We start from the raw sequence: 12,179 nt of genomic DNA on the forward strand, positions 1-12,179 counted from the left end.
AATAGGCTTATCTTTGGAGGGTGTGCTATTCTGAGGTCCATCCTGTTGACTTTTACTTTTCAGATGGTTATATCCCTATCTTTTTTTTTTTTAAATGGTTCTGGGCAAATTTAATTGTTTCCTTAATAACTAAAGGCCTTTTTCATGCATGCTTAAAATATTTGTTGGTAAATGTTGAAATTCTAAAGGCTAACTAAGACATTTCTTAGTGATTAAAGTTTGGTGTTTCTTCAAATATTGTCCTTTGGATTCTACTAAACAATTAATATTTTATTTGCTTTATTCAATATTATTGGATAATTTTCTTGAATTTTTCCTATTGTATGGTATTCAGGCATTTTACTTCATATTTTTTTTCTAGGAAAGCTATGAAATCCAAATTATGCATCCTCTCTTTAGATGCTTTGATTTGTATATATTTCATATATTTTTTTGATGACACAATAACTTGATTTTATTTTTATAATTTGTTTATCCAGATCAGTGTTCACTTGAGTTTCATATCTACCATTCTCTTTTTTTGCAATTTCTACTTCATTGAAGAGATTGTCTATAATCAGTTTTAAATTGCCTTTCTCATTTGTTTGTATTCTTTTTTTTGGAGAACTCTATTTCCCTCCTTAATTTTCATTCTTAATTTAAACTTTCCTGTTTTTCTTTTAATCCATTTAAGTTTGTTGCTGTTGCTTACTTAATTCCAGGAGACCTATAGAAGTTTTTGTTTTCCTTTCCTTTCTATTTGAGGTTTTTGGGTCATTTTCTGTTAAATGGTAATTTTTTCGTGACCTTTTCTTGTTGTCTTGGCTTATTTTCCCTTTTTTGAGTCATCTACTTCTTTTTTGGTTGGGAGCTTTACTTATCCTCTAGCTTTCTTTGTTGGCCTTCTTACTCATTATTCCATTCAATACTTATCTTCTGAAGTAGGGTTAGATCACAAGTTCTTCTAGCCTTTCAACCGTAGCCTCCTTATTTTTTCCCTCCAGATCACTATACCTGGGTATTTTTGTAGCCATCCTTGAGTTTAGGTTTGGGGTAGGGAAATTTTTTTTTTCTGGCTGCTATCTAAAGGATATGATTGCAGTTGAATTTTAACACCTTCCACATGCATGGATTTGCTCTACCCTGCTAAGTCTCTAGTGGGGTGAGGTGAAGTGGCTGCTATTGCCAAGTCGTTCTGGCTTAGTGTCATGGAAGTGTGGAATGCAAAGCAGGTCAAGGGTAGGTGAATGATGAGGTGTTTTGAGTTTTTAAACTCAGCACTCTGCTATTGCTTCTGATCAGAAATATTTTGTGTCATTGTTTTTCATCATCTTTTCTTCTTATTCCAGTTTTAATAACAGTATATTTGACACAGTATTTGATGCTTTGAGGTGGTATCTTCCAGGAGTTATGCTGAGATCTGTGTTACTCTGTCATGTTTCTTTGTGTTCTTAAATAGATTTTAGATAAGACATTTAAGTTTGAAAATCACTGTGGTCAGAAAAAATTCATTCTGAAAATTTTATTTTATGACATTTTGCATGATTGGTACACACACATTTGATGAACAAGTAATGACAAGATAACTTTACAACCCAGTTGGAGACATGATTTATTTGTTTATCTAGCATTATAATTTTGCTAACAGGAATAGGGAAGATGGGAAGTATTATAATTATGAAAGGGAATATATATTTAAAAGTTCACTTAAGTAACCTGTTTGAGCTTACAGTGCACAGTATAGAAACTATGGATCGTAATACTGGTGGAGTGGATAGAGTGCTGGGTTAGAGTCAGGCTCATCTTTCTGAGTTCAGATCTGGTCTCAGACACATAATAGCTATGTAACCTGAACACATCACTTAACTTTCTTGGCCTCAGTTTCCTCACCTGTAAAATGAGCCAGAAAAGGAAATGGCAAACCACTCCAGCATCTTTGCCAAGAAAACTCCAAAGGAGGTCACTAAGAGTTGGACATGACTGAAAAATGAATGAACAACAAGGATTCTTTAATCTGTAATTGTTGCATTGGAAAGCATGATATTTAAAACAAGAAATTTCATTTATTTTTCCTTTAAGGCTGACAAAGAGTTTGTGTGGTCTTTGTGGAAATTCCTCCATGCAGCAAACCCAGATCTCACGGAAGCAGTCAGTCTGGTTGTGGAAAGGTGAGTCCCAGGATTCTTTCAAATAAATATTTGGTTTAAAGTCCTACTCTGATACCTCACTGTGGCATGGAGTTCATACTGAATTCTTTAAAGCAATTCTAATTTACTTCATCCTTTTGGCAGGTCTTCCCAAGCTGGAAGAGCTTTGAGGAGAGGCTTGGTGATGAACTCTGTAATTTCAGACCAGCCTAAATCATTTTGGAGAGGCTAATCACTAAGTTGACTGCACAGTGATGGATTTTCTTGACCACAGTAAATCATGAAGGACATTTACTAAGAGAGATGGTAGGGGCAGCTAGGTGGTGCAGTGAATAGAGCGCTGGCCCTGGAGTCAGGAGGACCTGAGTTCAAATGTGGCCTCAGACACTTGACACACTTACTAGCTCTGTGACCTTGGATAACTCACTTAACCCCAATTGCCTTGCCCTCCCTCCTCAAAAAAAAAAAAAAGAGAGATGGTGGTCTCTGTCAGTGGAAGAAGTGCCCATGCTGTTGAAATCTTTGAAGTATTACAGAAATTAATTTTATTTGCATTTTTCTTTCAGTGTTTAAAAAGTCATTCTGGTATGTGAAGTAGGTTTTTAAAAAAAGTATGTATTTTTTATTTAGCATGGTGTCACAACATTTGGATGACCTTAATAGCTATCTTGTTTAATCAGTGTATAGATCACAGGTTTAAAGCCTAAGGGACGTGAAATGATCATATATAATCTTCCCATTTTATAGGTGAGGAAACTGAGGCCCAGAGAAGTGAAGTGATTTGCCTTGGAGTCATACAGATAAGGGAATCTCTTTAGTGAGAGTTGAGCCTTGAGCTTCATGACTGTATGTCATAGCTGTTTGTGTACATACCATTTTCTTTCATTAGATTGTAAGCTTCTAGAAAGCAGTATGTATGCCATAGCTGTTTTAATATGCTTTCTTATTTGAAAAAAATATAACAACAGGAGAAAAAGTGCTTGTTTAGAGGTCATCTCCCATTTAACTTAGCTTAAGCTTGCTTGAAATATTTAAAACTGAAATGTCTGTAGCTTCAGCTCAACTCTATTAATTAGGGACAAAAAGTTTATTTTAGATAAGATGTAAGTATCATCCTTAGAGAAATACTGTGCCGCTTGCAACCTCCTTTAGGCATATACACTGGGATTTTGTATCAGAAGCTTAAGACAGTCTGCAGACAATATTTATAATCTTCAAAGGGACAGTATGATTCCTGGATCTGTATGTCCAACTTTAATATTTGTCCTGAACTCCATTCCCCACATCATCAACTATATTTTATGCGTTTGAAACTGGGTGTCCTATAAGTATTTAAAGCACACCCAAAACAATACATTGTCTTTTGCCCCCATGCCTCCCTTCTTTCTGTCCTTCCTAGTACTATCAATATAACTGCCATACTCCTAGTCACTTAGACTTACAAACTTGTATCATTCTGAATTCCTCACTCATAATCACCCCAACTGTATATATAATCTGTTGTCAAATCTTGTTTCTGCTTTCACTATATCTGTCATTTATGTCCCCTTCTCTTCACTCTGCACTCTTCACTAGCTGCCACCCTAGGACAGGCCTTTATCATTTCTTGCCTATACGATTGTAATAGCCTTTTAATTGGTCTCCTGTTACAAGTCTTTCCCTACTCCACTCCATCCCCCACTTATTTTCCAAAGTGATCAGGTTTAGATTTATTACTCCCTTCCCCCGCTCAATAAACTCCAGTGATTTCTTCTTATATCTAGGATCAAATACAAAATCTTCTGTGTGGCATTTAAAGCTCTTCTCAGTCTGGACTCCTTCTACCTTTCCTTCTTCTTAGTTTTCACTCTGCTCCTCATGCTTTCTAGGCACTGCCTTGCTGTTCCTCACACATGACACTCCTGTCATCTGATTCCCTGCCTTTACACTAGCTGTACCTCATGTGTTGGGGCGTAGGGTATGTTAAGGGAGGACTGGTACCTCTGGTGTGATGGCTGCTGTAAGGGCAAGTAAAGTGAGACTTTTTACTGTTTTTTTCTTTTGGAGTACCTTTGATTAAGTCTTGCCTTTGTTTGTAGGAAGGCCCACACCCTTTTGCTAATTTGCTCAAAAGAGGTGTGAAGCTCTGGAGAGGTGTGAAAGCCCTGGGGAGGTGTGAAAACCCTGGAGCCCTGAAAAAGGGTTTATATACTCTGAGGTTAGCATTTTGCTTGGAGCTCACTCACTAGAAGTGTGTAGTGTGATTTGACCAGACAAGACTGGGTAGCCATTAAGGAGCCCCCAGCTTTGAAAACCTAGATAATGGTGTTTCTCTTTCTGGTACCTGTGTATGGATTGCTATGGTCAGACAGATAGAAGCCTTTCTGTTGATTTGTATTATTTTGTTCTTTTTATAATTTCTGCTTGTAATTTCTGTTTTTATTTGCTCTGAAGTTCAGGGTGCTGACTCTTCCTCCGAACTAAGTGAATGATATATGTATGTTTAAAGTAAGATTTGTGAACCCCTTAAAGTTGCTTTGCTTAGAAAAGCTGATCAAAGAACCTGTGTGCGGCTGTTATTGGCCTTACACATCCACAATAGCAACAAGTAGCATTATTGTTACAGCTGCTGAGCCCTTTTCAGGCCTGCTTTCCACCTTTGGTGTACACCTATTTGTTTTAACAATCCAGCTAGCAGCTTTTGTGGGGGCATAAGATGCACCCAGGAGGCTGCCGGCATGCCGGGAAAGCACAGGTTCTTTTTATCTGCTTAAACAAGGAAAGCATGGTGAAGGGGTTGACCAGCTTACTTTAATCCAGCATTCAGTTAGCATACAGACAACATTCCTTTAGTTCAGGGGAAAACGCCAGCATTCAGTTAGCATATAGACAAGCATGAAGAGACAGACCAAATACAGATTCATTCACTTACTTCAGGGGAAAAAACCAGCACCCTGAGGTTCAGAACATTCATTTAGTTCGGGGGAAATGAACCAGTACCCCGAACTTCAAAACAAAGTACAAACAAATTACAAATATCAACAGACAGACCCAATACAATTCATAGTTACCAACATCTGGGCTCAGCCCAAGAGCAAGGGCTAGCCCAGAGTCACGCTTGCCACTGCTCCCGCGCCAACTGGAAAAGGAAAGAGAATCTTCAAGCTGTCTTCTCCCCTCTTATAGAGTTTTTGACATCATCAAGCGCTGCCTGAATGACCAAGGCCGATTGGTTCTTGAGTTGGCCCCTCCCCCTAGTGTAGACCAGGCTAACACCCAATAGGGCATGGCTCTGGAGTTAACACCTCCTCTCAGCCAGCCCCATGACTCATCACACAGGAAGTTCTCTGCTTCAAGGCATGGTCTCTGGGCTTCCTGCGCCGGAAGAGAAGCAGCAGGCACCGGGGAAAGGTGAAGAGTTTCCCCAAAGATGACCCCACCATTCTGGTTACACTCTTTCACCCAACTTTCACCTGTGGCTCCAAGAAACTGTAGCATGCGCAGTGGCCACACCGCAGTAAACTGTTTCAACAGGCGCCTAAACCGGGTTGAGGGTAAGCAAGGGGTGTCAAACCCATTGGCGTGTTAGGGGGGGCATCTTCCCCAAGCATGTGAAGACTTCACCTGGTGGAATGGGTGGATGAGAACAATTTGTTCCAATGGCCATGAAGGCAGCTGAAGCAGGTGCTGTGGAGTGATTAGAGCTTGGTTAGACAGAGATGCCAAAATCATCCACTGCATCTTGAGCCATCAGCAGTCATCGTGATTTTGTCCTGCCACTGGACTGTGATGACTCCAGAGGAGAGAGTGAGACTGACAACTTCGTGAAACTCTGACTCACTTAAATTCAATCTACACGCAAATCAAAAGATATCACTTATACCATTTTACCATTATACATATCTTAAAGTCCTGTAGTGACAGGCAAGTGAAGAAGCAGCAGATGTGGATACCCTGGGGGCTGTAGTCATAATCCCACATACAGATGGCCCAAGCCATAGGGTCATTTCTCACTGGAAGCAGCAGTAAGATTCAGCAGCCCCCCTGGGTGTCTGAACAGCCTCTTAAGGATTGCACTGCTCACCTCCTGGTGTGAGGAAGGGACTAGAAAAGGTGCTCTAAAAATTGTCTGCTTACCCAACCCTGGACTGATTACTGTGGCAGGCAGGGAATCCCACTCTGTGGTCAAAACACAAAAAATTGTACAAAAACTTATGCAAAGATGATTCTACTCACCATCGACACATGAAATGTGTGCACACTTGTGTCAACAAAATCCAGTATACCTGAAAGAAGAACAGCTCTTGTTGCAAGAGAACTCAGCAGAGGTATCACATCCAAATAGCAGCTCTGAGTGAAACAAGGCTGGCAAATGAAGACCAGCTTACTGAAATTAGAGCTGGATACATGTTTCTTTGGAGTGGTCGCAGTGAAGGGGAGCACCATGAAGCTGACATTGATTTTGCAGTCAAAACTAATGTAGTCACCAAGCTTGTATGCCTGTCAAAAGGAGTGAATGACAGGCTCATGACAATGCCACTGCCACTTGCAGGAAAACGTCATGCCACCATCATCAGTGCCTGTGCTCCTACCATGACAAACCCTGATGAGGTCAAAGAAAAATTTTATGAAGACCTGGAGACCTTTATCATCAGTGTGCCAAAAGAGGACAAGCTAATAATTCCGGGTGACCTTAATGCTAGAGTAGGCTCAGACTACCAGACTTGGCAGGGAATCTTAGGGGATAATGGAGTTGGAAACAGCAACAGCAATGGTCACTTACTGCTGAAGACCTGTGCATCTCATGGCCTTCTCCTTACCAACACTGTCTTCTGTTTACCTAAATGCAATAAAACTTAATGGATGCACCCTTGCAGCAAACATTTACACTTAATAGACTATATTTGTAAGGAAAAGAGACAGATAGGATGTGAGAGTGAGGAAAGCAATGTGTGGTGCAGAGTGCTGTCCTTTCCAAGCTAAATATTTTCATTCAACAAAAGCAGCACCCCTAAGGCAAAATGACTACCAGAAGAATTAATGTCAACAAATTAGAGCTCTTCTCTGAGTGGGAACAGTTTGTTGCTAACTTGGAGGGAAAGTTGAGCCCACACATAGTTGGCAACAATGGGGCAGAAAAGGAGTGGACAGCTTTCAGAAATTTGGTATATAGCACTGCATTTGCTCATCTGGGTCAGAATACTTGCAAACACCAAGACTGGTTTGATGAAAATGATGGGGAAATTCGGAAGCTGCTAAATGAAAAACAAGAACTCCACAGGGTTTACCAGCAGGATAGTTCATCCAACTCTAAGAAGGCAGCATTTAATTCCATCAAAAGTAAAGTACATGCAGAGGTTAGAGAGATGCAGGATTCTTGGCTCAGGAAGAAGGCAGATGAAATTCAGTTTTATGCTGATAGTAATAATCCAAAGTGCTTTTGTGATGTCCTGAAGGCTGTTTATGGGCCAAAGACCTATGGTGCATCTCAACTACTCAGTGCTGATGGAGCCACATTGATTAATGATAAGGACATGATCCTGGAGAGATGGGCTGAACATTTCCATAGTGTTGTCAACAGATGCTCATCAATCAATGCTGAAGCCATTGACTGTTTGCCTCATATTGAAGTCAATCCCTCCCTAGGTAAATCTCCAACTGAAGAAGAAATTTTGAATGCCCTTAAACTCCTTTCCTGTGGCAAAACACCTGGTGCTGATTCTATTCCAGCTGAGATTTACATGTTGGTGTGTGCATTGCTCAAAGAAAAGCTGACTGAAATTTTCCAGGTTATCTGGCAAGAGGAGGTTATCCCCCAGAAGTTCAAGGATGCCTCCATTGGCCATCTCTATAAAGGTAAAGGAAATAGATTTTCTGTGACAATCATATGGGGTTCTTTCTCTTATTCATTGCTGCCAAGATTCTTACCAGAGTTCTCCTTAATAGGCTGATCCTTTACTTGGAAGGTGATCATCTACCTGAGAGCCAGTGTGGCTTCAGAAAGGGCAGAGGAACAGTCAATATGGTGTTTGCTGCCTGACAACTCCAGGAGAAATGCCAGGAGGAGAGTAGAAGTCTGTATACAACATCTATAGATCTGACCAAGCTTTGATACTGTTAGCTGTGAGAGCTTATGGACAACTATGTCAAAATTTGGTTGCCTGATGAAGTTCATCAGCATTGTATGTCAGTTTCATGATGGCATGCTTGCCCAGGTTCTAGATGCTGGACAATGCTCTTGTGCCTTCCCAGTCATCAGTGGAGTGAAGCAAACTTGCTCCCATGCTTTTGAGTATGATGTTTTCAGCCATGTTGTTAAATGCTTTCAATGAGGATGAACAAGGCATCAAGGTCAGCTACCACAGTGATGGTAAATTCTTCAACTTGAAAAGGCTACAAGCCAAGACCAAGGTGGAGGGAGTGTTGTTGCATGATTTTCTGTTTGCAAGTGATTGTGCACTCAGTGCAGCTTCTGAAGCTGAGATGCAACAAAGTATGGATAAAGTCTCTGCTGCTTGTGCTAATTTTGGCCTAACAATTAACACCAAGAAAACACAGGTGCTCCATCAGCCACCATCACACGATCCATACATGGAACCATCAGTCACAGCAAGTGGAGAAGTTTTGAATGCTATGGATAAGTTCACTTACCTTGGTAGTATACTTTCCAGGAATGTACATATTGATAATGAGGTTGATGAATGTATTGCCAGAGCTAGCTCAGTGTTTGGGAGGCTTTGAAGGAAAGTATGGGAGAGAAGAGATATTAGATTGATTACCAAACCGAAGGTTTGTACTGACCATTTGTACTGACCTCATTGTCGTATGCCTATGGAACCTGGATAGTCTATAAGCGCCATGCCCGGAAACTGAATCGCTTCCATTTCAGTTGTCTTCGGAAGATTCTGAAGATCACCTGGCAGGATAAGGTACCAGACACTGAAGTCTTTACTCAAAGTAAACTGCCAAGCATTCAAACTCTGCTTCAGAGAGCACAACTCTGGTGGGCTGGCCACGTTGTTTGAATGCAAAACATTTGCTTGCCAAAAAGACTATTTTTTGAGAACTCACACAGGGCAAGTGTTCACAAAGTGGTCAGAAGAAGTGATACAAACACACTCTCAAGGTCACTCTCAAGAACTTTGTAATTGATTGTGTGACAAGGGAGACACTGGCACAGGACCGCTAAGCATGGCGTGCCCATATCAGAGAAGGGGCTGTGCTCTATGAGCAAAGCAGAATTAAAACAGCCCAAAGGAAACACAGATTTAGAATATCCACCCAAAATATTCACATGGACTATTTGTGCCCAACCTGTGGTAGTACATTCTGGTCTGACCAGCTGCAGTGGGACACATTGAAACTCGACTCTAGCATAGTGCTATCATTTTGGTCCCCCTCGAGAATGAAGGACAGCAACCTCATGTATTCACTATTTTCTTTCATCACCTTTGCCTCCTCGCTTCCCTAGCTTCCTTAAAGACTTAGCTCAAATTCCACTTTCTGTAGGAGGCTTTGCCCAATCTCCCATGCTTGTGCCTTCCCCTTGAGATTATTTTCCATCCATACTATATAGCTTGTATATTTGAATCATTTACATGTTGTCCATACTTTAGAATATGATCTCCTTGAGGGCAGGGAGAGTTTTTTTCTTGTATAGATGGTGCTATAAAATTGAAAATTGATTTTAATTCTATTTTTAAGGCTTAGTCAAGCTAGATTAAATATTACTTTTTGCTATAAGTTTTATTCAGGTGACCTCAGGTCACTTATCTTGTTATTATCTTGTAACTTGAATATCCAGGGCAGCTAGGTGGTACAAGTGTATAGAATGTTGGGTCTGGGTCAGGAAGACTTTATCTTCCTACGTTCAAATTTGGTCTCAGTTATTTCTGACCCTGGGCAAGTCTCTTAGCCCTGTTCACCTCAGTTCCTCATCTATAAAATGAGCTGGAAAAGGAAATGGCAAGCCACTCTTGGTCAAGAAAATTCCAAATGGGGTCATAAAGAGTTAGACATAACTTAAAATGGGTGAAGGACAACAACAAACTTGTATCTCCACCTTTGCAATGTCATCCACCATCCACATTCTAGGGAAAGATCAAGCTTAATTGAAACTATTGTGGACTACTCCCATAGCCTGCAGACTAATCCTGTTACCTGAGGACTACTCCCATCTCCTCTATACTATTCTCATCTCCCAAGGCAGGATTGCCTTGCTTTTTGTCTGGTGATCTGAATCACATATCTTGTTTGTGGCTAAGGGGGTTTTTAGCAGTGGAGGCTCAAGCAATGGTAATACCAAACTGAGGATCAGAGGGTTTTTACTTTCTGACCATTTAGAATAAAACACATCTTTGTAGCCTGAAATTTTCCTCTGTTATCTTGTTAATTACTATAAAATACCTTGTCATCCGTCAGTGGTGTCTCTGGCATTATCGAGGTTGTCATTGGCCCACATTGTTAGTTGATTTGTGCTCTAATAATAAACTGATAGTGCTTAGAATGCTTTACCTCAAACTGCCTTTGTGTACAACCATGGCAATTGGGGGCTTGTCTGGGATCAGGAGCTTGTCTTGTCCTTGAAACAGCCTCTTAGGAAAACACTCCCCTTCTTCCCACCCCCACCTGCCACTCCCTGGTGATATTTCTCACCTGGAGGGGGTACTCTTCAATGAAAACTGAAGTGGAAAACTGACTCTCCCCTTAATCTCAATTCTTTGAGCTGGGGTAAGCATTCTGTTGGGAAAAGTTGCAACTTTGTTTATGTCTATCTTGGGATACTGTTTGTATTCAGTGTGATAATTTGACAATAATTGATGTTATAAAGTCTGGCAGATTCCCCTAAGGAGCTTAAAAACCCTTGAGGAAGTTTTTCCTACTTCAAAGGGGAACTCTTGGCTTATGGCAAGAAAGATTAATATTCTTTCAGGGAATTCTTAAACCTTACAAAATTTATGTTCTCTAAGGGGGCCCCTGGCTCAGCCAGGAGAGTGAGTTCTTAAACTTTTTGAAGAATTCTTTTTTAACGGGATAATCTTAGTTTTAATGCTCAGAGGGATATATACTCCTCATTTAAGAAAGGGGTAAGAAAAAGGGGATAACCAAAATATATATAGCAAAATCATTCTAAGATATAGAAATCTCAGAACTGTCCTGAAAAGGGATGTTTGTTTTGTGTGTGTGTGTGTGTGTGTGTGTGTGCACACTGATTTCTTCTTCATCGATGGTATTTATTGTCTGGGCATCTGTCTTGTGATTCCCATTTCATTATATTTAAATTACTGGTAAGAGAGAGATGGTCTCCAGGTTTTGCCCTAAATACTGTTCTCCATTAGCTTGTAAACTGTGTCTTTGGAAAAAAGACTCAACCTGTGGACAGCCACACTTAACTCTGGGGCCATATGGCAGTTGTAGAAAGCAAGGGTAAACAGGGAAACCCTGCATGCCTCTCAGGAGGAATTCACTTGTACCAAAATTATCCACATCTCTGGGCAACCTGTGAGTTTTTTCCTTAGCCGTCAACTTCAGGCTACCAATTTGAATGCCATGAGTTGTTAGAGGGATTTCTGTTAGGGACTCCTGAGCCTTTATTAGATCTATGAACCAAGGAATAGGCCTCTGACTAGGCCACTCAGTTGAACCATGTGGCCCATTGTCTTGTGCTCATGAAAAGTAAGCATAGATATAAGCATAGAACATAATGAACCTTAAACATAAACTGGTCATGAATTGATTGTCTTCGTGGTTGTTAAGCCATTGTGATACCAAACTAATTTGTTTTAGAAGAAGAAAAGATTACGTACAGACTGCTTTTATTGTTTTAGGGAGGGAGATTTTTTTCAGTTTAGTTTTAAAAGTGTCAGTCTGGTAGAAGTCAACTTTAGTAGGATTTCAAAGACAGTTTACAATCTGAACTTTCTTTTTGACCTTGAAAGGAGAGAAGTTTGTTTAAATCAAGGAGTGACTTGAGGGTGAGTGAAACTTAATCCTTACTTTTGAATAGCTCAAGTAAAATAGATTTTAAGTATTAGAAATTATAAATGCATATTTAATTGGGTTCTGAGATGACTT

General features: G+C 40.3%; 1 protein-coding gene across 1 annotated transcript in view; it reads left to right on the forward strand.

Annotated features, from left to right (window-relative positions):
- The window catches only part of CNTLN (centlein), a 440,159-nt gene that overhangs the window by 6,751 nt on the left and 421,229 nt on the right, over positions 1 to 12,179 (forward strand). The window contains exon 3 of the mRNA XM_036739595.1: positions 2,059 to 2,147. Within this exon, the coding sequence (XP_036595490.1) occupies positions 2,059 to 2,147 (89 nt within the window). The remainder of the gene's footprint in view (positions 1 to 2,058; positions 2,148 to 12,179) is intronic.

This window comes from Trichosurus vulpecula, chromosome 9 (genome assembly GCF_011100635.1).
Source record: "Trichosurus vulpecula isolate mTriVul1 chromosome 9, mTriVul1.pri, whole genome shotgun sequence".
In the NCBI taxonomy this organism is placed as follows: Eukaryota; Metazoa; Chordata; class Mammalia; order Diprotodontia; family Phalangeridae; genus Trichosurus; species Trichosurus vulpecula.